Source organism: Aspergillus lentulus, assembly GCF_001445615.1.
Source record: "Aspergillus lentulus DNA, contig: Alt01, strain: IFM 54703, whole genome shotgun sequence".
In the NCBI taxonomy this organism is placed as follows: Eukaryota; Fungi; Ascomycota; class Eurotiomycetes; order Eurotiales; family Aspergillaceae; genus Aspergillus; species Aspergillus lentulus.
In genome coordinates, this window is record NW_028322123.1 from 1,125,090 (window position 1) to 1,149,205 (window position 24,116).

Genomic DNA, 24,116 nt, shown 5'->3' on the forward strand with positions numbered 1-24,116 from the left:
ATTTCCCCGCAGGAAATTGGGCCCTGATCGTCTGTGCAGGGTCGCGTGCTTGGCGGCCCTCGTGTCCCGTAGTTCACTCGCCGCAACATATCCAGCTGGTTTTCTTCTTGAACCGGAGGGTGAATCTTCGTCAACTCAGAACCAACTTCACCTTCACTATAACCTCACTGGTCCTTGTTCCCTCGACTTCTTGAATATCAGATTGTCCGCAGCGTCCTCATTCTCAGGGATTGACGTTTCGTCGCACCCCAGTCGGAGCGTAGATCCCACCCACCCCTCGTAACCGTTCATCATGACGCAGATTTCCGATGGCAAGTCAACAGGGGGTGTACTTCAGATTCCTGCAGCTGCAACACAGAAGAATACATCAACAGCCTCCAGGAAGGCTCCGAAGCCACCTGCTCCGCGACTCAAATTGCTCGTGAGACGGTTACCGCCAGGTTTAACCCAATCCGAGTTCGAAAACGCTCTGGGTTCAGAGTGGATGGTTGGAGCAGGAAAAGTCGACTGGTACCAGTACAAGCCAGGCAAGGTATCCAAAGAGTCAGTGCCAGCTCCTAGGATCAAATCAGTGCCTCTTTCAACTGACATCGGTACAGTCATGCCAAACCTTCGAGGCCCTCCCGCGCCTACATCCATGTTACATCCAGCGAGCATATTGCACCTCTATCAGATAAAGTCCGACAGACGTCGTTCCTAGATGCTCGCAACACGTTCAATGATCCCGTGCTCTTGGGACCACCTTCTCTGGAGTTCGCTCCCTACGCCAAAATTCCTGGTACCCGTGTACGGAAGGATGCCCGCCAGGGTACCATTGATCAAGATCCCGAATTCATCGCATTCCTCGAAAGTCTGACTCAGCCCATTACGAAACCTGCCACCGTTGAAACGCCTACCGATGCCGAGGAAAAGAAGGAAACCGTTACCACCACGCCTCTCGTGCAGTATATCAAGGAAAAGAAGGCCAACAAAGCCAAAGAGGCCTCCAGCAAGTCCTCGAGACATGCCAAGGGCGAGAAAGAGGCCAAGTCGGAGAAGGTACAAGCGAAGAAACTTTTGCAGCGGCCGGACAAGGATGTCGCCCTGGCAGCAACAGGAGACAAGGCAGAGAAGAAGTCTAGGACCTCAGACAAAGCGACGAAAGAGGCAGTGAAAGCAGCAAACAGAGCCGCCAACGCTGCTGCTAAGCAGGCTGGTAAACCAGCAGCTACCCAAAACACAAGCAAAGATAGTCCTCAGGCTGCTCCAACTGAACGGAAACGCGAGCGTAATAACGTCGCTGCGGCAGCCAAGATCCTTCAGCGAGACTTGGGTCTTGCACCTTCAGGCGGCCGTCGGAGGGCTGGTAAAGGCGCTTCTACAGAGACGGACTCGAGCAAGAAAGAGCCGGACGCTGCTGCTACCGCAGAGACTGGCAAAAAGGATATTAAGTCTGGGAAGCCCGCGTCCCCATCGCAACAAGGGACTCCAAGGAGCAAAGCCAATGCTACACCTCCATCTGGCGAGTCCGCGTCTTCCCGTGCTCAGTCTGGTCCAAATTCAGCCCCTACAAGCACTCCATCCGCACCGAAGCAGTCGAAATCAGCGAAAAGCAAGCCAGCCGCGCCAATCGCTTCACCTACGGCTACACAGGCGTTCCTCAAGCACGCCAATCCATCACAGGGAGTTACGGAACCATTACTTGAAACGGCATTTGCGCCTTTCGGGAAGATCTTGAAAGTAGAGATTGACAAAAAGAAGGGATTTGGCTACATCGACTTTGCAGAACCGGATGGTCTTCAGAAGGCAATTGCCGCTAGTCCTGTCACGGTCGCGCAGAGTCAAGTCGTCGTGCTTGAACGCAAGGTCAATCCTGGTGCAGAAAAGACTCGTGGCAAGGGACGAAGCGAGCAACTCGCCCCGATTAATGGCAGCAACAGCAACGGCAATCGTGGTGCCAAGCAGGGCTCAGATGGGGGATCTGGACCAGGAACACCATCCTCGTCTCGTGGACCGCGAGGAGGTCGTGGATCCAGGAACAAGGGCGGGTCGAAGAGCAACGGAGCAAATGCCAGTTCAAACACACCTAGTGGGAAGACCGGTGGGGAGACGAAATGAGAAATGCAGGAACTGATTGTTGCATGTTACGGAGTAGTGATACCCATCTGATGACTTAAAATGAAAGCGAAATTTTATGACTTATCAGATCGAAAGTTTCCCATAAGCCCCCGAAGAGCGATTGAGAGCGAAAAGGCAGAATAGAATTTGGTGTAGACATACGGAGTAACGAGCGATTGTGTTTGCAGAATGATTAAAATCTTAGCGAGCTACGATTCAAGTCTACTGTGTGAGAACAAGGTTTCCATCCAAACAGTTAAAATTCTTTCTATCTAATTTGAAGCAAGAGAAAGTTTGAGCAAACTCCAATCGCTTGATTACACCAACATAAAAGTGTAAAAAAGAGGGGCACCTTTCAGACCTCCTCGACACCCACCAAGTCCGACCGACCGAAGTCTAGACGTCAGGACAAGGTCAAGATCATCACCACTCCCTGGACCAGAGCAACATCCAACAGCCCGAACAAGCTCGTTTTGCAACAAGTCGTTCAGAGCGTCGGAACGAAGCAAGGTCGAGGCGGGAGTAAGAACGGCTTCACTTTAGGGCATCGAGGACATAGCAGTCATCAGCAAGGGTGGAGATTCTGTGGCTCTTTAGAAGAGCTCAGAGGTGGGACGTCTACTCTAAAGTGATTCTTTGAACTGTGGCAGAGCTGTTAGCAAGATGTTTTGACTCGCAGTTGAGAGGTTTTCCCAAAGGTAGGGAGGGGGAGAACATACGTAGAGTCGCTTGATTTCCAAAATGAATGGGATTTCGGGGCCTTTTATATTTGCGTCCTGGCGCTAGCGAGTGCGCTAGCCTCAAGCGAAAATTTTCCTGTTTGCTTGGTTTGTTCAGTGGGTCTGCCCGGTGGTCCAATCAGAGTTGGTGGAAGATTTTCCGCTCCGCTGGCCAGACTGTCCCCGAGCTCACCGGTGAATGGGCTCCAGTGTAAAACTTCAACATCAGGGATGGTTCCTCGAATATCTGCTTCTCAGTGGCTGTTGAGCGACTTTATGAGGATACGATGACAAACAGCAACTCATATGATACCCTGATTGGAGTTGAAGGCAAGCGTTTAGAGGACAGCGTACATGCTGTCAGTGGTCTTGACAATCCAGCGTCTATTAAACCTGAACTTCTCTTACAGATCGTTTACTGTTGGCCTGCCTTTGGTAGACAAGTCAAATGACATTGGCGCAGTAACTGCGCGCCTATCATATTTGCCGGCTTATGGCTGGCCTCTTATGTTGTTTACATTGCCGACTGTGCCTTACCTATTTCGGCATGCCGAAGTCGAACTCATGCACGTATGGAGTACTGCACTTTCCATCAAAGCAGAGAGCAGAATTACAAGCTTAGGGATAAATGTAGTCTAGACTCCGTTCATAATGCCAGCCAGTATCTGTCTGGGGATCATGGCCTCTGTTACAATGGGTCGGAGTAAGGAGTATCACCCTCCTACAATACTGAGGGCCAATATGGACCTCTTCTCTTGCACTCATTCCTCCGTATGAGCGCTTACCAATTGCGTCCGGCAATTAATATGAACAAAACTTGAAGTCTTGTGGTTGCATTCGTGTTGGGAGACACGATTGGAATCTCCATCACCCTATGGCCGACGTAGAATTTTTTCTCACATTCAAAGAGACACTGCAGCTCTTGGACGGTCCGAGATTCGACATTAAGGCGTATAGTGCCAAAACATATATGCGAGCTGCTTTCAAGATAACCAGAGTGATCGGGGGCATTGCAGTATTTGCCTTCTCCGTCCGCTGCATCCTTTGTCGATGACTTATTGTGGTGATCATTTTTGTGTGGTTGCCTCGACATTCATTTTTATTTACGCTGGAACTAGATGTCCAGGTCTCGAACGAGTGACCTGAACGAGTAGGAAATAAACAAAAAAAAAAAAAAAAAAAAAAAAAAAAGAGAAAAAGTTGCAGGTCTAACCCTTCGGCCAAGAGGCAAAGATCTAAATCTAATTTTACGCCTATAGATTAATATCCCCAACATCCATCTTAAAACGCGAAAGCTTCTCATGAGCTTCGAATCCAATTTTCCACTTGTATTTTGAATGACCATGTTATTGAGGTATTCATCTACTGTGTTACCGAAGAAAAAGCTAGATTTTGCCGATGTTAAGTGACCTGGGAGTTGTAGCGTTGTGGCAGCCTGTTATCTAGCACAAGTATATATATCGTACTACTACATTGTGTTCGGCTGCAGCAGTTGTCTTCGATATCCATGGGCAACCCACCCACACCTCCATTGCGATATTTCTCTATAGTTGATCCTATCAAGCATGATGATTATATGCCTAACTGAACCTCGTTGAAGTCGGTTCAAATAGCAAGGAAGCCCTAAGACACATCAAGTCACGAGAATTATCCCCCGGAAGTCGGAAGGGGAGATTTGGAGATCATCACGTTTCCCCGCCCACATGGAGGTCGCTTGACCAATCCAAACATGCCGGGACTTTCGACGGCGACGATAACCGATACGCCGCATAGTAAAGCATTGGCTCAAATGCGGGGAGACCTTATCTTCCCCTGCAGAGCCGGAAATAAAATATCATCGGAAAGTGTCAAAGCTACTTCGACAGCAAATATTTCTTTGACGGCCGCGTCACTTCCGATGACATGAACATGTGGATCTGCGTCATATGTTAAACACTGAGATCGGCTATGGCACGACCGAAAGTGCATCCCGCTAATCGTCTGCGGGCATACGAGGCGTGTCTATTTTGCAGAACATCCAAGAGGAGATGTAGCGGATCATTCCCATGCCAAAACTGCATTCGAAAGGGACAGGCGCATTCGTGTATGCCAAGTAGACGAAGGGAGTCATTCTCAGCTTCAAGGCAACCTAACACGCCGGATGCGCCAAGCGGACCTGTTGCTGCTATCACGCCGCCCCAGGTACTGTCTTCCACAGATTCCCAGCGTCATGCACCGCTCGAGATACCTGTCGACCAGGGATCGGCCTCTCCGGAAGCGCCGCACAAAACGCGTCCTAGAATGTTGCGTAGCCTGCAAGGGGAAAGAGGTACGTGCTGCAGTTGATCATGCCTTCTGAAACACCCAAGTTGACATGCTATCCAGTCTATGTGGGCAGAGCCGCGTCGCTATCCTTCCTGCAGTTACTCCGAGATACAGTCACCCAACACATAGGCCCGTCTCAGTTCTCACACAATGTTAAACTTGAAGACATGCTCGAAACAGAAGCGCCCAAGAATGTCTCGCCGGGCTTTGAGGACCAGCTGGATCTCCAGCAGCGTCAAGCCTTGCTCCGAGCATACCAGATTGCAGTAAGCCATACCACAACAGCCCGAGGCTTATTGAACCTAGTCCGTCGCAGAGGCATCCGGAAATACCCCCGCTGATTACCCGTGCTTACAGACACGTGGGTTCCTCTATCTGATGCCGGATTCCGAATTGACGCAAATGCTACATAATCGGCGCTCCGACACCGGCCATGCGCAACATACAACAGCTCTACTCGACGTCATGATTGCCATTGGCGCACAGTCGCATAAGCATGATCCAACGAAAGTGCAGATTGAGCACTTCTTCTTTGCGAGGGGGCAACGCCGGGCGTTCGTTAGCATGCTGGAGAACCCCAGCCTGGAAATGGTGAGCTTGTTTCTGCTGATGTCGTTCTACATGCTCGGGGCGTGCCGCAGAAATGCGGCTTTCATGTATCTTGGGGTGGCCGCTCGAGCAGCTGTGGCACTCGGTCTACACATCGATGTCTCTGGTTCACTACCGGTCAGTGAACAGCACCGAAGGTATCTCCATGGTTTCACTGTGATGTCACTTCCGAGCTAATGCACGATTATAAATAGAGCATGTGTTTGGATGAGTCTTTGCAACCTTGATCTCCTCGTCAGCTCCATCCTCGGACGACCTCCCGCAACAGCCTCACTCCGCTCGGAATCAGGAACCAGCATCACTGAGGCACTACAGCGCAATGATCTTGCCGAGGAACGACTGGTGGCTTTATATAATCTCGCGCAAATCCTGGATGAGACGATCACCCGCTTGTACAGCGAAAAGGCAGCCTCGGCGCAGGTCGCAGAGTCGATACTGGAGAAGCTTAAGCGGTGGAGCGATGGTCTGCCGGAGTCTTTGCTTGCTCCTCCAGGGACAGAACAGGAGTGCCTTGCTGCTCAGGACCGCGTCATAGGCAGCCTGCACATCGCCTGTTCCTACCACTTTGCCATCATCATTGTTACGAGACCATTCCTGATATCAGCGCTAGGTGTGCGGCTGGCCCGACTACATGACAGCCTCGCTGAACGAAATCTGAGTGACGTTTTCTCAGAAAATCCTGTGCATTCCCGGCTGGCTCTCGCCTGCACAGACTCAGCTCTTTATATGCTCCAAACTTGCCTGGAGATTCATCGTTCCCATCTACTCCTAGGAAATATGTGTATCATGAAGTGAGTTGTACACCCGACTAACCTACTACACATGTTACCTACTACACATGCTACCTACTACACATGCTAAATGATTATCTTCGTCAGAGCCTTCATCTTCGCTGCAGCTCTCGTCGTCGGATTCTCGCTCTTCTCGCAAAAAGACCCAAATCCCGACCTCGAAGAAGCTTTCACCGGCGCCATCGACATCCTCCACATGTTCTCCCAGCAGTCCGCCCAAGCGGGCCACTACTACGAAATCCTCTCGTTTCTCCGTAACGCTATCGCCGAACAACGGCAACGACTCTCGAACCAGGACCAAAGCAGCAAAAGCCAATATGTGAGCAAGCTTTTCAGCTTGAATGGCCGTAGGGCATCACGCCAGACGGAGGGCGCGGTCACCGTTAACCTAGCCACACTGACGAGTCCCTTTGACATCAATAGCGTCCCCTTGGAATGGGAGGGCATGGAGCTACCGTTTTGGGATAGCTTCCCCTTCACAGAAGAAACACTTCCGCTGCAGGACAGAACGAGTGATATGAACCCACTGTGAATGTATCTTCTGTACATACTAGCATGTATACTGCATTGTATCAAGTCCATACTGCGAATTGACCATTTAATTTGACTTTCCTTCTGCTATTGATTCATGCGTACCGTTTTTGCAAACCGTCATGATGTGTCACTAGTGGCCCATGATCCTAGATTGAGGGTTCAACGGTCCAAGCTCAGAGTTGGCCATGTTGATTTGCGTCTTTAACCTTTTATTGTATTGAGTATATCTTATGCAATACAGTATCAACCTTCTTAACCGGCTACTATTCCATCCGTATGTTGGTGCTGTTCCACATATTTCATGCTTGTATGCCGAGTTAGGAAATACAGATGGCTTCATTTCTACCCGTTCAGGCAATTTGGGGGGCAGGTTGTTTCGTTCTGAAACAGAAGATGTCATTCTGAAACATCACATTATAGAGGTGCCCTACCCAACAATACTGTGTACGCTGCGATTAAATGGCCTCATCATTTTAGTTTTACCAAGCCTGCGAAAGTGAATAAGCTGTAGCATATCTACTTAATAATCTTATGTACTGGTGAATACTTGTCTAAGTATATGGCCCTTAAATACCTCAGGCAGACTTTCTCCTCCTAGTACAGAACCCCTTCACTACTGTTACCAGGCCGCGGAGACTCCCAAGCCTTACCCCTCATACTGAGTCGAGTATTCTCTAATGTATACTCCACCTTAAACATCTCTGTCATCATGTGTTTCTTTCTTGCGTTCCTCGCTAGTTTTCTCATTTCATTAAGCAATTTCACTTTGAAAGTGAGTGACTTGGTCAATGCGAAATAATCCTTCCTACAATACTATAACTTGACAATGTCATTCAATCCTTATTGCCTCCACTGACAGGCGTTTTCTAATGGCTGCCAATATGGATATCGAAGGTACATTCTGACAAACTTCCCAGTAAGAATAGACCTGTTTTCTCCTCCCATTTCCAATCCCTCACCTGTATACCCTCTTGAGCACTCATATTCTCTCATCCGTTGACAAAGTCATCTCTCTACTAGCCCTGTCATTCTCCTGCGATTCTCGCTGACCTGTCAGCAACCAAAGAGCTATCGAAAGTCCTCGATTGCTTCTCGGGCACCGTCATGGCCTTCAAGGAAGGCTCCGACTCGGTTGCCGACTTATCGTCCTCTTTGCAATCCGCAGAGGCAGAAAAAGCTTCTATACTCGGCAGAGTATACCACTACGTGTTGTAGCCTCCGATGACCTCGAAAGCATCAATACGCCTATTACAGTCGAGACTCATCGGTCTCGCGCTCCCCGGTGCGATTGCCATCGGGGCGCTGGCCAAGAAGAGCCTGGCAAAGCTTGAAAATGCCTTTCCAGAAGGAACAAGCCACCAGAGAGTTCTATCGTACCGCCTCACAATGATTGAGCCTACGAGAGGTACGTTGCTCCCCATATTGCCTGGTTTTCGTCGATCGTTGACCGACCCTAATTTTTGGATGTAGCAGGTGGGTTGCTCTGCGCCTGGCCATAAAGACCCCAACCTCGACTTCTTCAAAACCAGCCCACTATCTGTTTCGGTCAAAACCCTTTCTCGATCTCAACGCGGATGCCGTAGCATGCGAAGTCGCCTTGCTAGTATGCAGCAATACTCTTTCCATTTGGTCATTTCAAATGGAAGGCTGAAGAGATGGGAAGCAAAATTCTCAAAAGCAACACAAAGATTGCGCCTGAACGGGTTTCTATCCTCAATCCCTTTGTCTTTACATCGATTCGAGCATCGCCGTTCCTTATGGAAACCGTTGAGTTTACTCCCGGTCGACGATGTCGACTATCCATTTGGGAAGAGCTCTGTGGCGGGAGCATATCCTTGACATACCGGCCCTCTTTGGCGAGTCTATGCCTGATAGGACTACACTTGAGAACAAAGGTTGGGGTAATATCTTGGCTATGCTCTTGTCCTTTGAGGTGACATGGTGTAATCAAGAAAGTGTGTAGTGTTCCTTTCTGAGAAAATCCTATGATCTCGCAGAGATTGTTTCGTAACGAGTCTCTGGGGCAGAGTGGATATGTATCCCCAGACTGACGAGTACATCGTCCGGACACCCTTTTAGCCTAGTGGTATTGTATGTCTATAGAAAGCGAAGACACTGATCCATCCAACCCGTTCAAATTTTAAACAATTTCTGTACAGGGCCACAAGGTATGATTTCACCCAAGGTGAAGTCAACACTGTATGTGGAGGAATGGCTGAGGATCGTTCGGGGTACGGAGTAATGCACCGCGAGATGCCTCGGGTTATTCTACCCCGACACGACAGTACACAGTACCAAGCATCTCTAGTGGAGAGACAAGACTCCAGTCTCAGTTTCGAGAATGATAAATGTGACTTGTTACTAACAATCAAAGATCATCCGAGATAAAAAAGCTTTCAAGAAGATGGTTCCTTTCCCGCAGGATAATTACTTGCGCTGCCTGAAGAGCCTGTTGTCTCAAACACAAGTTTCACTGGGACCAGAAGACAAGATTTCATAATGACTACAGAGGTGCGACTTAAGAAAATTCACCTCCAATAATGGCGATTATTTGTGGAGGCAGGAGTAAGATGAACATGCGGAGCGGTATTCTCATTTGAAGTCTGTGTATGACCCCGAATACGAATCCCTGCATTGTCAGCCAGGTGACTGGTGACTCATTCTCGACCGTCAATTGACATCTCACTACGGAGAATCGTACGAATATCCGAGGGGTCTCCATCCTCATCAACCACACCATGCCTAAATTCTACCCTTCAATCACCCCAGACCTCCACGACTGGGCCCTCCGCCAGAGCATCTTCTTCGTAGCCTCGGCCCCCCTCCGCGGCAAACACATCAATCTCTCCCCCAAGGGCCTCCCCGATGCCTCGTTCGCCATCCTCGGCCCCAACGAAGCGGCCTACATCGACGCAACAGGATCCGGCAACGAGACCATCTGCCACCTGCGAGAAAATGGGCGGATAACGATCCTCTTCTGCTCGTTTGACGCTGCGCCGCGCATCCTGCGCTTTTTCTGTACTGGCTCAGTGATTGAGTGGGACCAGCCTGAGTTCGCGACGTATCTCGAACGCATGGGGAATAAGAGCGTTATTGGGGCGAGGGCGATTATCAGGTTGGATGTTTTTAAGGTCTGATTACTCCGTTTGCAGTGTTATTACCATTATCGTTTGATTTGAGTACGAGTACAGTGGTGGTAAGGACCGTCACTAAGGTTTGATTGTGCAGGTCCAAACCTCCTGCGGGTTCGGGGTCCCGCAACTGGCTCTCAAACTCGACCCGGAGACTCACGAGCCGAAACCGTATCTCAAGGACCGGGAGACGCTCGGGCATTTTGCCAGCAAGACGGTTGAGAAGGGCAAGCTCCGCTCGTATCAGCGGGAGTGGAATGCGAGCAGTTTGGATGGGTTGCCGGGGCTGTGGTCTGCGATCAGGGATGACGGGGGGTATGTGTGGGTGGGACGAGCGCGGAATTGGTTGCGGCGCCATGAAGAGGAGATTGAGGTGGTGAAGACATCGTTGCTGTGTTTGTTTTTTGCGATGACTGTCCTTCGCTGGATGGGTTATGATTGATATGACTAGTAACTTACGGAGTATTAGAAACAAGTAGGTGATTTTGGCATGACTGAACTGTACAGTTTTCTGGATGAAGGCAGAAGACGAGGCAACTGACTCTATCGCTACGTGTCTGGCATGGCGTCATACTGCTAGTGAACTAATAGTACTGCTACAAGGAGAAATACAAACTAGATAGGCGGATTCGAGTCTAGGTACGGGTCCAGTTGCTGACATCGCTAATTATCATTCAAAGGACTAAATGTTACTATCTGAGAGTCATCATCCTTGAAAGACTTTTGAGCCTGAACGTGATAAACAAAAAAAATTCGTTAATCAGATAACCTTCCTTCGGAAGCGCACTGTGTCACTGCTTCAGGGGAACGGGCAATCGCCTGTCCGGATGTGCACTGTCTTGACCTGAGTATAGTTCTCAAGAGCATAAGAGCCGAGTTCACGGCCAAGTCCCGATTCCTTGTAGCCACCGAATGGTGCCTGGGGGAAGATCATATTGTAATTGTTGACCCAGACGCTTCCAGCCTTGATGGCGTTTGATACACGAATTGCTGTATTGATGTTCTTGGTGTGGACAGCAGAGGCAAGACCTGTGCATGAGATTAGCATGGATAAAGCAGCTGGGTATCTGGATACACCTACCATAGTTGGTGCTGTTCGCAAGCTTGATGGCCTCCTCCTCGGTGCTGAATTTCTGCACTGTGCAGACCGGGCCGAAGATCTCCTCTTGAACAATCTTCATATCGCCGTTGACATCCGCAAAGATAGTGGGCTTGATGAAATATCCCTTGTCGCCAAGGCGTTCTCCGCCAGTAACAACTCTTGCACCAGCCTGCTTTCCGTCTTGAATGTAGCCCATGATGCGATCAAACTGAAGTTGCGAAACCTGAGGTCCTTGGAAAGTCTGGGGATCGAAAGGATCGCCGACTTTGTTCTGTTCTGACCGCTCCTTGAACCGAGCCAGGAACTTCTCATAGATCGACTCCTGGACAAGAATACGGGATCCCGCACAGCAGCACTGGCCATGGTTGAAATAGATTCCGAACGACGCCCATTTCAAAGCCTATAATTTGCGCAAGATATGTTAGAAAGGAATGATTTTTCATGCTGCACGGGGCGGGGAATTTATGGGGCTAACGTACGTTCTCAATGTCGGCATCCTCAAAGACAATGTTGGGGGACTTTCCACCAAGCTCGAGAGTCACCTTCTTGAGGTTGCTCTTGGCGGCAGCCTGGAGGATGTTACGTCCGACAAGGGTGGAACCAGTGAAAGCAACCTTGTCGATGTCCATATGGCTAGCAATAGCAGCTCCGGCAGTACGACCGAAGCCAGAAATAATGTTGATGACACCAGGGGGGAAGCCAGCTTCCTTGATCAACTTGGCGGCATAGAGGGCGGACAGGGGGGTCTGCTCAGCGGTCTTGAGGACAACAGTGTTACCAGTGGCGACGGCAGGACCGATCTTCCACGACCACATCAGCATGGGGAAGTTCCAGGGAATGATCTGACCGCAGACACCGATGGGTTCGTGGCGAGTGTAGCTGAGCGTCTCGGGGTTGATGTCAATGGTTTGGCCGTGGATCTTGTCAGCCCAGCCAGCATAGTAGCGAATGCAGCCAGCAGCACCGGCCATATCCAGCTTGGCGATGCTGAAGGCCTTGCCGTTGTCGAGAGCCTCAATAGCAGCGAGGGTCTCGATATCGCGCTCCATCAGATCGGCCAGCTTAGTAAGCATACGGCCACGGTCAGAGGGAGTAACCTGTCTCCAGGGACCCTCGAATGCCTTGCGAGCAGCGGCAACAGCAATATCGACATCCTTCTCAGTAGCTTCGTGGACAGCAACAATGGGCTGCTCGGTGGCGGGGTTAATGGTCTCGAAGGTCTTGCCTTCAACACCCTTCACAAACTCGTTGTTGATGAACCTAGGAACGAGAAGCAATTAGAAATGACATCAATAATAGAGGAAGCGACGATAGAATGCCGGGAAAACTTACAAACCCAAAGGCTGCTCATATTTGCCCTGGGGGGTCTCGATAGTTGCGTAAAGGTCAGACATGGTGGGTGGATATGACGACTAATGAGGAGTAGGGGGGTATCACAGGGTCAAGAAAGAGGAGGGAAGACACTCCTTATTATAGGTAAAAGAGTTAACCACGGCAAGCTGTATGGAGCTGTTGCCGGCAAGGAGGAGGGGCAAAGGGGGAAGGGGAACGAGGGGAAGGCATGGGAGGCGATACGTAACAGGATCCAATAGGATTGCCGCATGGATTGAAGGAACTCCTCCTGGGACCCCGCTCTATTGCGGGGTTGCTGTTTTGCCGCTGCCCGTTTGGTTTTCTGTGCCACTCATAAGTCACATATCAACTGTAACGGGATAAAGAAGTGGAGTCCTGCAGCTCCCTAGTGGCATCTAGCTTTGGTTGCTCAGCACGACATTCTGTTCTCGTCAGGCGGAGAGATTTTCGCCCGAGAAACTGGGCTCAGCTCTACTGGTGAATCTTAAACGGACAACACGGAAATCAACAATGGCAGATAGGGGAGCCATGAAGGCACACACAGTATGCTTGCCGGCAATGGATAGCTCTCAAAAATTCCCGACGGGATCACAACGGCATGTGTTGGAGGTTGTACTACATAAATGAAGCTTAATGGCAGAACTCCATAGACAATGTCCATTGTTATCTGGACTCGACTTCCACCACCCTCCCACACTAGTCTATTGCATACTACGGACCCCCTAGAAGATTTGACGGGCGGAAGTTTTACCGAACCAGGAAAGATGCGCAGCGAAACTGTTCCAGGCCTCGGGGAGAAGATCACGAATGCACCGAGGGCAGACAGTCGGGTTGAGTTGCTGCTTACCAACGGACTTAAAACGGAGCACGGATGTATCCTGTCATGAAAACTTGCGAGAACAAAAAAGGCATTATTTAGGGAGACCAAACGCCAAGCACTGTGCTCACCGCTCACTTCTCCGAATAGGACTGTTTCCTCGGATGCACAGCGTCATCAAGGGGTCTAGCTGGCACCTTAAACGGGAAATGTGCAGCCGAGGCAAGGCGAGACTAACCAGCAGCAGCAAAGAAACCTACCTTAACCCCACTTCAACTCCTAGAAGTACATCAAGTCCTAGGCAACAAACGACGATCATGAATACAAAGGTGACACTAGATGATGGGTGCGGAATACTAATGCGAAATTACAGCTGCTCAACAGTTCAGAGCTTCGAACTCCACACCTATTGCCCGCCGCCCAACATCTACCCCTCTATGGTCAGAGTCTATGTAATAGTGGACGGTTCTTGCCAATAAGGTCCTTCACGTTTTAATCTCATACTCTAGCTTCATCTCCCGGTTTCGAATCCGATGATCACCTTCAGAGTGTCGGTTTATTGGTTTTGATCAACTTCTAGGATCCCGACTCTAAGTTACTTTCCCTTTCACTGGTCGCGGCCCCTATCTGATAATGCATTCATCGGCTTCCTACGGTATCCTTGAACCATATGGAAACCTATACAAACTATACACAGTACAGACATTCAATAATATTAGTCAAGGGGGAAATAGTTTAGCTTGAGAAGCGTTTGGGAACACAAGGTCTAGACGTCCCTTAACCAGAAGATCTGCATGAAGGACCTTGTGATACGAGTTAATACTACACTTGGTAATATGCTCCACGAAAGTACACTATCTAATGCCCTCTAGACTGTCTCTTAAAAATGATTGATGCCTAGAGAGGTTAAGATCCCATTTTCTTTGAACCTAGACTGATCGACCTTTCGTGCGCTATGACGACACATATCAACATTAGTTACTTACCGTAATGACCAGTGTCAATTCAAGCTTATAAATATGTCTAGAAACGAGACCTGAAAGTCCCAGGAGACCTACTATACTCAGCCTAGGTTGAAGCTTCTCAGCTGGCTGGCAAAGCCAATGTTAGAAGCACCCAATCAACCATATTAGAACATATGCTTGGTTTACAGTCGAGTTTCATCATCTGATGCTTGATTTCGTGAACTAGCAAAATGTAGATTATTGACCTGATACTTAGCCCTTCCTACAGTTCGATACGCTCGGGATGACTTGATGAACCACCTCATGAAAACACTTCTGTGGATGTTATACAGGGAGAAACATCAGGTCGTATAGATCAAGGGCTCTGAAGAGGTGGTTGGCCTCAGTCAATCAGAAAATGATGAAGCTGTGCAGTACAATGTACACCTATTATTAACGTATTAACTACGTGAAGGTGAAGTCCAGGAAGTGTTGCTTGCCATTGAAAAAGCTTTTATGCTCAGGGCTGGAAGCAACCTAATTGACGTGTGGGGAACTGCTTGATTCTGATACCAAATTCTGAATCGCACTTTAATAAGTTTAATATACAGACTGTCAACTCGAGAATGAGGCACAAACATAGAGTCACGTTCAAAGAAATGAAGGCTGGAGTTATGCATCTGCATTACCCCAGATTGTATGCTGACGCTAACCCCGCATTCCAGACCGAGGACCGAGCTATCTTTCCCTCGGTGCTTCATCCCAGACAAACCAGATACAATCAATTTATACAGCGCATCGTCAGTTGATTATTTCGACCATGTGTGTCTGGCTTTTGGATCGAGCAGTATTTGCTGGTCAAGTCTGCTCATTCAATTTGGAAACTGCTTGCTCTATCAGAATTAGCCTCAACTGACACGATGAGAACTCGCCCCATTCGCATCGCAGGTGAGTTGGTGATCTATGTATAATTCTGCTCGATGTCGGTACTGACTGAATAAGGTGCTTCGGGCTCTGCCTCTGACCGGCGCCATGCTATTGCTGAATTTGCCCACAATTATCCTCAGGACCCAGTCGATGTGATCATCGCGGACTTCATGAGCGAAGCCAACATGGTCACAGGGGCAGCACGGAAGATTGACCGGCTACAAGCACAGGGTAAGCAGGATGCAGCTATGCCGGGGTATGAGACCTCCTTCCTGCTGGCCCTAGAACCGGCGCTGGAGGATTTAGCGAGACATGGGATCAAGCTGGCTGTCAATGCGGGAAATTCTGATACTGAAGGTTTGTACAAGGTGGTAGCGCAAATGGTACAGGCTAAAGGGTTGAAGTTAAAGGTAAGTAAATATCCCTTGCTGCACTGGCGGCGTACACTGAGTAGGTACAGGTTTCTTGGATATCAGGAGATGAAGTTCTTTCTACTATCAAGAAATCTTTATGCTCTGGCAAATCTACGTTCAGCAACGTCTACACCGGTGAGACACTCTCAGAATGGTCATTTGAGCCGATATACGCCCAATGTTACCTGGGAGGTCTCGGAATCGCAGAGGCTTTCGCTCAAGGGGCCGACATTGTTCTGTGTGGACGAGTATCAGACGCATCGCCCGTGATAGGTGCAGCGTACTGGTATCACGGATGGAACCGTAATGACCTCTATCGACTGGCGAACGCTTTTGTGGCTGGCCACCTCATTGAGTGCAGCAACTACGTCTGTGGCGGCAACTTTACGGGCTTCAAAATGCTGGAAAACGCCGGTGGTGATGGCTGGACCAACATCGGATATCCCATCGCAGAGATCTCAGCAGACGGCCAGGTGGTCATCACGAAGCAAGCATACTCTTCCGGTGGCGCTGTCACTGTCGACACATGTTCCTCTCAACTGCTGTACGAGATCCAAGGCCCGTGGTATTTCAACTCGGATGTGACTGCCATACTGACGGACGTCCATTTCGAACAATTGGGAGTCAACCGTGTTGCTTTGCGCGGCGTTCGCTCCGCGCCGCCCCCGCCAACCACAAAGGTCGGCATCACTGCCCGTGGTGGGTTCCAGGCGGAAGTCTCATGGTTCCTGGTCGGACTAGACATTGAGGCCAAGGCGAGGATGCTAGAAGGCCAGATCCGGCACCTCCTCGCGCCGTATTCGTCCAGTTTCTCAGCCTTGAAGTTCTCCACCCTAGGCTCGTCACCGGATGATCCCAGAGATCAAGACAGCGCTACGGTCACTTTCCGAGTCGTCGCACAGGCCCGTAGAGCCGAAGACCTCTCCCCCGCCCGATTCCTCCGTCCCATCGTAGACAACATCATGCAGGGATACCCAGGCGCCACGTTCCACCTGGACCTGCGCCAAGGTTTCCCCAAACCTGTCCACGAGTACTATGTCACACTCCTCCCTCAAGAGGACATCAAGCACCAAGCCCACCTCCCCTGGAAGAACCAAGTCATCGATATCCCCCCTCCCCCGACGACCCGCCAATACCCACCCCGACAGCCCTCGCAAGCCATCACACAATCCCCCGCCAATCCGCAAGCAGATTTCGGACCGACGACTCGCGGCCCCCTGGGCTGGATTGTCCATGCGCGCTCCGGCGATAAAGGCCCAGACGCCAACTGCGGGTTCTGGGTCCGTCACAACGACGAGTATCTCTGGCTCCGGTCGCTGCTGTCCACGCCAAAAGCGAAGGAACTCCTGGGTGAGGCGTACAATGCGAATCCCGAGCTGCAGATTGAACGGTTCGAGCTGCCGAATCTACGGGCTGTGCATTTCTTGTTTCGGAATTTGCTGGATCGGGGGGTTGGGATCACGACCACGGTGGATTTTCTAGGGAAGAATGTGGCAGAGTATTTACGGGCGAGGTGGGTTGACCTGCCTGTGAGGTTTTTGAATAGGGGGAAGTTGTAGCCTTGTAAGCGTGCATTGCCGTGGTAGCCAGCTTCCTTACGAAATTTAACCAGATGAGGGTTCATGAGACTTTGAAGAATGACTGTTATTTCCTCAAAATGAGGACCTGTAAGCCTGAACGCCATAGAGATGCAATCCAGCCGATAAGACGCTCATTTGTTTCGAAGGATGGAAGAAGAAAAGAGATTCAAATAGGATGTTATTCCCAGCCTCAGTATCAATTCCTTTACCTCCGCCTTCTGGAACTCTGCATAGGCTCGAAAGCGTCACTGTCATCATCGATATCCTCGCTGGCCACGCTAGCAGCTCTGGTGCTTCGGCTAGTTCTCGATGCCGGTTTGGATGCTTCAGCAGCACGCGACCGCGAACTGGTTTGAGAGCCGACAAAATTAAGCATCGTCTGTGTCTGTCTCGCTCGGCCAGTGGTTCGACCAGTAGCCGTGCCGCTAATGGTCGCTGAAGATGGGGCAGGTGACGCCGCGCTGCGTCCCGATCGGCGCTGACTTGTAGCTACCGAGCTTGCTGCTGGTTTGCGGGTCCTTGTTGTCGGCTGTTTGACGAATAGGGCTTGTGAGTCGTCGTCGTCGTCGTCCCCGTCAATGTTGGAGAGGGCTTGAGGGGCGGCATCCTCTTCATCGTCATCGAGCATGACTACATCGTCATCTTCTTCATCTGAGATTACTTGCTGTTTTCGACCTCTTGTCGTTTTAGCAGGAGTGCTCTTCTTTGACGCTGGCGCTTTAGTTGTGGTACGAGATGTGCTAGTTGCTGCGGCTCGTCCACCTCGTCCACGGCCGCGACCACGACTCGACGCAGCCTTCTGGGGTTCTGTTCCATCTTCAGCAGCTTCCTCTTCGTTGGGATCGCCACCTTCATTATCTGAGTGAATTAGAGCGCCTGGTTGATCCTCCCACTCGCCGTCGAATTCGGTGTCCCATCCGTCGGGCTTCGGCTTGAACCGTTTCTTGCCCCGTGTGCTTCGTTTCTTTACTCCCCGAGAAAACATTTCTTCCATCTGTGTCCGGTACTTATCCATGGCCTTCTGTATAGAGCTCTGGGCTAGTTCTTCATCATCCATCTCGTCGCCTTCACGATCTAAGCTCATCAGATGCTTGACCTGGCTTTCTAAGGACTCGTTGACGAACATCTCCATCGCATGCTTGTCATCCTTGTCGATGAATTGAGCCACTGCGTCTCCGAAAGAATTCTGCGGAAGGATGGTCAACGACTGGGCGGCGAGAAACTCGCGGACCAGCTGTTCCACCTTCACTGTGTCCAGAGTGGACAGCTGAGATATAGCGGCTTCATCGACTTCGTCGTCCTTCTTGCGTGTCGTTGTATTCTTCTTCTTCCGATAGAATTGTACCACGTCGTTCACATTGGCGACCTTTCCCACAAAACGGTTGGAAAAGCGCTGAGGGTTCTCACAGTCATAGCTGCCTCCTTCTGGCGTGGATGTCTCGACACGAAGCCTCACTAGCGGTAATGGAACTTCGCGCTCCTCATCTTCATCTGCCTCGTCTTGCATTTCCAGCCATTCCGTTTTGGCTTCCTCGATTAGTTCTTCAACGATTGATATCAGGAAGCGCGTAACTTCAGTTCTGTTGTTCTCTTTACGGGCCAACTTCTGTGCGCCTTTTTCTTCTGACAACACAATCTCTCTCATCGCAAACGGACGAACTGTTTTCAGGCGGATTGGCTCGCATTTAAACTCCCGACCAGTGATGCTAAGAATCGCGACGTGCTTTGGAACCGCTTCGCCAGGGACAAGCGACGTCGCTACTGACGATCCAGGCTGCATGACATGAAATTTTGTCTCCGGGTTGAGCTTTGGATTGATTAAGCATTCGTGTTCGTGGCCCCAGATGACCAGGTCGAGGAATTCTGGGAGGAAATTTTCTGGAAGATAGCCGGTCTCGGTATATGCGTGATGGTTCTGATGGACGCACATCAAGTTGAACCAATCGTTCTTTTGGATGGAAGGCTGATAGAACTTCACTTTACCGTCTCGGAATGTTCTGAAAAGCCTCTCATCCCGTACATTACTCATACCGTACAAAGCTAACTTTGTGCGCCCTTTCTGTAGCAGCACTGGCTTGATATGGATGTTATCGGACTCTGGTGTTCTACCGTAGTAGTTTAGCAGTCCTGATACCTGGAGTAGATCCAAGGCCGCCAGATGACCCTCGCCTGACGGGTCATCGTGATTTCCATGAATTGAGAAGATCGGAATGGCAACGTTGATGTCCAAATCTTCGTAGTTGACGTGGTTGAATGCCCCTTGAAAGTTCTCACTCGCATCACTGAGCATCTCCAACTCACAAGGCTTGTCACCCAAGCAGTTCATTCGGATTGATCGCATGACTTGGTACATGGACTTTCGGGACGGCTTGTTTTCATGGAAAAGATCGCCAGCAAGGAGTACCATGTCCACGTCCCGCTCTTTGGCCAAACACATCACCTCATGGAAGCTCTTCCAGCTGTCATCGCCCCTTATCGGATCTCGCTCATTGTACCCGACATGGTTGTCGGTTGATACAAGGATGCGGATTGTTTCCGCGTCTATGTGAATCAGCCTTTGAAGCTGGAATGGTTTTTTTAAAAATCACTGCTTACCACTGATGCCAGGCATATTCAAAGCAGAGAGCTAATCACACATGCATGCAGAAATGGAGGAGTAAATGTGGACTTTTCAAGGTAACCAGAGAGCAACAAGAGCTTAAAGGTGAACTACGGAGGACAGTTGCTTAGATGCCTGGAGAGTGCTGCCTGCAGACAACAAACACAGCCAACCTTTTTCGGTGCGAATTCATGAAAGACTTGCCATCTCAGTCTGAATTAATATAATCGAGCTAAGAGCATAAAATTTTGTCCACAGAACACTATCCTTGGAATTCTCAGGCTGTTGTTGCGGACGAAAAAGCAATTTGCCTCCAAGGCGCGACCGCGTCACGTGTTTCGGGACGCGAAAGTCTGCCCCCCCGCCATCGACCATCCGAATCTTGAGTCTTGACTCATTCCTTGATTTCCCCTTCAACCCTCCTCCATTTGAGTTCTATCTCAGGAATCGATCCTACCGTATTTCCTTCGTCGCTTCTCTCTGACTATCATCCCGGCTGATCCAGGATTCTCCGCTGGTTCAGTCGCCTACATTGTCCCTCCAACCTTACCAAACCTTTTTATGCAATCAGAGCCATCTGCAGTTCTTCAATCGACTTCCCCAGCAGAAACGCCATCCGGAGACGCTTTCAACCCCACCCAGCATGGACATGACCTTTGCGGAGAGAATCACCGGGTTTCCGGTCTTCCTCATGAGGGAGTCGGAGACCCTAACACTGGCCTCGAGGACGACAGCCTCTCGTCCTTGAACGCGATGAGTTCCGATCCACTCCTTCACTCATCGCCGGCTGTCAGCGGTGCCGGTCAGTACAGGAATGCCATCCCACAGTCTCCCAGCAAGCAAGCAGATTATCGCTCTAAGAGGACAAATCTCAATGCTCAGCCGTGTATATCTCTGGGAGCCTTACCCAATGGTACGTCATCATTCTCCTAGTGCAGTGATTAGCGGCCAACGAACTAATTTTTGGAACTCGCAGAGGTCCTGACTCACATTCTGTCTCATCTGCCACCGCCGTCGTTGTCATCTATCTCACTTGTGTCCCGCCGCTTTTATAGTTTAGTCACCACCCCTCATGCCTGGAGAATCGCATTCTCCCGGTACTTCCCGGGTCCGTACACTCTGGAAAATGACACTCGGCTCTCTACAGCGGACAGCTCGGATAATGTGGCTTCGAATAAGCGGTACTTCTCGAGACTGACTGCGCTAGCTTCTTGGAGAAGCGAGTACATTCTGAGAACCCGCTTGTTGAGATCGCTTTCAAGGGGCAAGCCAGCTCAATTCGAGCCTTCCAAGAAACATGGTACGGTTCGAGCTGCCAATGTACGTAATGGCAGCGCTGTAGCCACCTACACTTCACAGCTTATGTACCCCGTGAGTCATCTCGGTGCTTCTTTCGGTGCAGACGATGCCAAGAAGGAGCCGCATTTTATTCATGGTGCGTCGGAGCAGGGAATTGCATCTGCTAGCGACCCTTCGACGGTCAAAGTCGGTACATGGGGTCTGTCCGATCATCAGATGTTCCGGCATTTCGCGGACTTGTTCCCTGGCGATACCGAATATGGCCTTGGATCCGGCGACCTTGTTGGGCAACCCAACTGTATGGACGTCAGTCAGCCATATGGCATGGTCTATGGCGAAGGTTGTCCGCAAGGCCGTAGTTACTTCATCTCGACTACGGAGCAGCGTGGCCGTTTCCTTGGACTCGTGGAATCAAGTTCCAAACCACAACAGGGTGTCCCTGCGCTCAACCCGGCGACAACTTCAATCACTGCAGTCTGGATCGCCAAGTCTGCGCACATCCTTAAGATGACGGGAGGCTTGATTGGGATGCTATCTGGCTCATCTGTCGGTATCATTACGGCTTATGCCCTCGGACCTCATCCTACTTATGAGAAGCGGTTTGAGAGGGGCCAGGTCACGGCTAAATGGGCTATTTGCCCTGGAGTCCCCATCATTGGTATTGCTGTTGATGACAATTATTCCAAGAAACGCTCCTCTTGTGGCAGGATATGGGTAACGGTTCTTAATGCTCTCGGAGAGGTGTTCTACCTAACAGAAATACCCCGACAACCTGATGTTGCGGCAAAGTTGAGCGCAGAGGAAATTGATCAGCTTGCTTGGAAAACCGGTAGAAGTGTTCGATGGGAGCTCATAGAAGCGAGCAGGCGGACTGCACGAGCAGACCCGTTCAACAGGGATCCTGTCGATGGAAGCTACAGCCCTAGATCGTCGTCCGACTCGATGAAGCTGGATGAACAGCAGATAGCTGCCGAAACCAAGGAGATTGAGCGTTTCCTGAAATTTAGACCCAAGCATTTCCGAAAGGTTTGTGAGGGCTGGGATATGAGACGCGATCTGAAAGTCGACTTTGCCGGTGATGACGGCCATGGCGCTGGTGAGTCAATCATGGTTATTGCTCGAGGCGCTGGTGAAGGTGAAAAAGCTTCAATTCGCAGGTTCACCAGGATCATGAAGTCCGATCTGCCAGCGGCTTCTGGAACCCTTCCTCATATCACTGGTGATGCTACATCTCGATCTCTTTTTGGTGGGCCTAGCCATACACCTATCCCATCATCCGCTTCGGACGCGAGTAGTCTGCCTCCGTCCAGAACTTCCAGTTACCTCAACGATACAGTCGTCTGCTCGGTTGCAAACACAGAATGGCGCATGTCGGACTTTGGCTTCGGCGACCGAAAGTCCGTCCGAATTACTACAAGCGCCTTGGATTCTTCTACTTATGCCGTCCTGACGGCTGACGAGGATCCACTACTCGGGATGTCTGGTGGCTCGGGCTTCTCTTCGGCCATGTCGTCCCCATTGCCGCACATGAAGCAGTCTTCCTCAAATCCTGAAGTTCCTGGAAGTCGAGGACGATACCTCGCTGTTGGTACCGCCACAGGTCTGGTGTTCGTTTGGGATATACGGGCCCCCTCGGCCAAGAGTACCGATATTATCAACTCCGTGTCGCCACTCAGGATCATCCAAACCGACTCACCACAGGTGTCATGTGTTGCCCTGACATCCTTATATTTGGTGCACGGTGGTAACGACGGACTTGTGCAAGCATGGGATCCCCTTGCCTCTACCACACGGCCTATTCGGACAATCAACTCACGGTTTTCTTCCAGAGCCCGTCGCCGCTTAGTGCAAGCAGAAGCCTCCATGCATGGAGTTGGCAATAACTTCTTCGCATGTGGAGCCATATGCCTTGATCCCGATCCGACTGTGCTGAGAGGCATGGTCGCTCTGGGAACGCATCTGCGGTACTGGGCTTTCAGCTCGTCGGGCGCAGATCAATACAAGAGTAGTAAGCGTCGACTACGCCGCGGCCACAGGGGTAGCAATATCACGGCTGAGGGTCAACGATTCAGCAGCAGTGGCCGTGGAGCCCTCAAAGAGTACATAGATGACGAAAAGGTGGAAATGGAGCGACAGAAAGTTGCCGAAGCGAAGGAAAGGGCGCATCTCAGCAACCGGTTTGGTATCGATCTATTGGGACCGGACGTCAGCGAGGAGCAGCTTCTCGCCTACGCACAATTACTGAGCGAAGAAGCTTTCGCTAGTGAAGCCCTCAAGCGTGGTGAAGCGGTCGATAGCTCGGTGGTCAGTACCTCTCCAAGTGACACCATCGGTCGGAATGATAGTTCTGTCGCAGCAGACGACTATTCATCCTCATCCTCTCCGTACCAGGACACCGTCGACGATGATCTTGCCCCTGATATTGCTGAAGCTATCCGCCTGAGCTTGCTCGACGAAGGAGCTTCCCAAGAAAAGTCTCCTTTTTCCGTGAAGTACTCCAAGAAGTTTCATTCGAGTTACGGTGACATCTCACCATGCGAATTGGCTGGTCCTGAAAGCAGTCGCCAGCAAGAGCTTGATGATCTAGAGCTTGCCATACAGTTGAGTCTTGCGGAGAGCCAGAGTGTTGGGCAAACAGAGAGACAGCAACACGGGGAATATCCTTCGCCGAGCACATTCTCACCGGCCTCTGACAAGGGTAAAGGCAAAGGAAGAGCTTTGTAGATGAACATTTTGTTTTGTTTTGTTTTGTTTTCTGACTTGATTCCAGTCTAGTTTTTATCTTCGATCATTAGATATTACTAATCCTTTACATTGACTACATCATCTTGAGCATTTTCTCCATGCCCTATCAACAGAGCATAAGGGCATACCTATTCGGCTGTATCCAAGTTCAT

The 24,116-nt window shown here is 50.3% G+C and overlaps 7 protein-coding genes across 7 annotated transcripts; 5 read left to right on the forward strand and 2 right to left on the reverse strand.

Moving 5' to 3' along the window:
* Nucleotides 1-292: 292 nt before the first annotated feature.
* On the forward strand, nt 293-2,097 carry ALT_0338 (putative nonsense-mediated mRNA decay protein Upf3; the record flags this gene model as incomplete). Its single annotated transcript, XM_033555122.2, has 2 exons — nt 293-543; nt 600-2,097. The coding sequence occupies 2 exons, from the start codon at nt 293-295 to the stop codon at nt 2,095-2,097; spliced, it is 1,749 nt and encodes a 582-aa protein (XP_033411013.2).
* A 2,999-nt stretch (nt 2,098-5,096) lies between these two features.
* ALT_0339 (fungal specific transcription factor domain-containing protein) lies at nt 5,097-7,052 on the forward strand (the record flags this gene model as incomplete). The annotated part of the gene is made up of 5 exons (XM_033555121.2): nt 5,097-5,124; nt 5,181-5,386; nt 5,478-5,866; nt 5,924-6,520; nt 6,608-7,052. 5 exons carry the CDS (start codon nt 5,097-5,099, stop codon nt 7,050-7,052), a joined length of 1,665 nt encoding a protein of 554 aa, XP_033411012.2.
* A 2,740-nt stretch (nt 7,053-9,792) lies between these two features.
* Nucleotides 9,793-10,627, forward strand: ALT_0340 (uncharacterized protein; the record flags this gene model as incomplete). Its single annotated transcript, XM_033555120.2, has 2 exons — nt 9,793-10,185; nt 10,283-10,627. The coding sequence occupies 2 exons, from the start codon at nt 9,793-9,795 to the stop codon at nt 10,625-10,627; spliced, it is 738 nt and encodes a 245-aa protein (XP_033411011.2).
* Nucleotides 10,628-10,984: 357 nt separating this feature from the next.
* ALT_0341 (aldehyde dehydrogenase family protein) lies at nt 10,985-12,681 on the reverse strand (the record flags this gene model as incomplete). The annotated part of the gene is made up of 4 exons (XM_033555119.2): nt 10,985-11,214; nt 11,267-11,687; nt 11,767-12,547; nt 12,620-12,681. 4 exons carry the CDS (start codon nt 12,679-12,681, stop codon nt 10,985-10,987), a joined length of 1,494 nt encoding a protein of 497 aa, XP_033411010.2.
* Nucleotides 12,682-15,321: 2,640 nt separating this feature from the next.
* On the forward strand, nt 15,322-17,300 carry ALT_0342 (acyclic terpene utilization AtuA family protein; the record flags this gene model as incomplete). Its single annotated transcript, XM_033555118.2, has 3 exons — nt 15,322-15,349; nt 15,404-15,738; nt 15,789-17,300. 3 exons carry the CDS (start codon nt 15,322-15,324, stop codon nt 17,298-17,300), a joined length of 1,875 nt encoding a protein of 624 aa, XP_033411009.2.
* Nucleotides 17,301-17,526: 226 nt separating this feature from the next.
* Nucleotides 17,527-19,932, reverse strand: ALT_0343 (MRX complex nuclease subunit; the record flags this gene model as incomplete). The annotated part of the gene is made up of 2 exons (XM_033555117.2): nt 17,527-19,862; nt 19,917-19,932. The coding sequence occupies 2 exons, from the start codon at nt 19,930-19,932 to the stop codon at nt 17,527-17,529; spliced, it is 2,352 nt and encodes a 783-aa protein (XP_033411008.2).
* Nucleotides 19,933-20,481: 549 nt separating this feature from the next.
* On the forward strand, nt 20,482-23,943 carry ALT_0344 (F-box and WD domain protein; the record flags this gene model as incomplete). Its single annotated transcript, XM_033555116.2, has 2 exons — nt 20,482-20,833; nt 20,897-23,943. The coding sequence occupies 2 exons, from the start codon at nt 20,482-20,484 to the stop codon at nt 23,941-23,943; spliced, it is 3,399 nt and encodes a 1,132-aa protein (XP_033411007.2).
* Between the last annotated feature and the right edge of the window lie 173 nt (nt 23,944-24,116).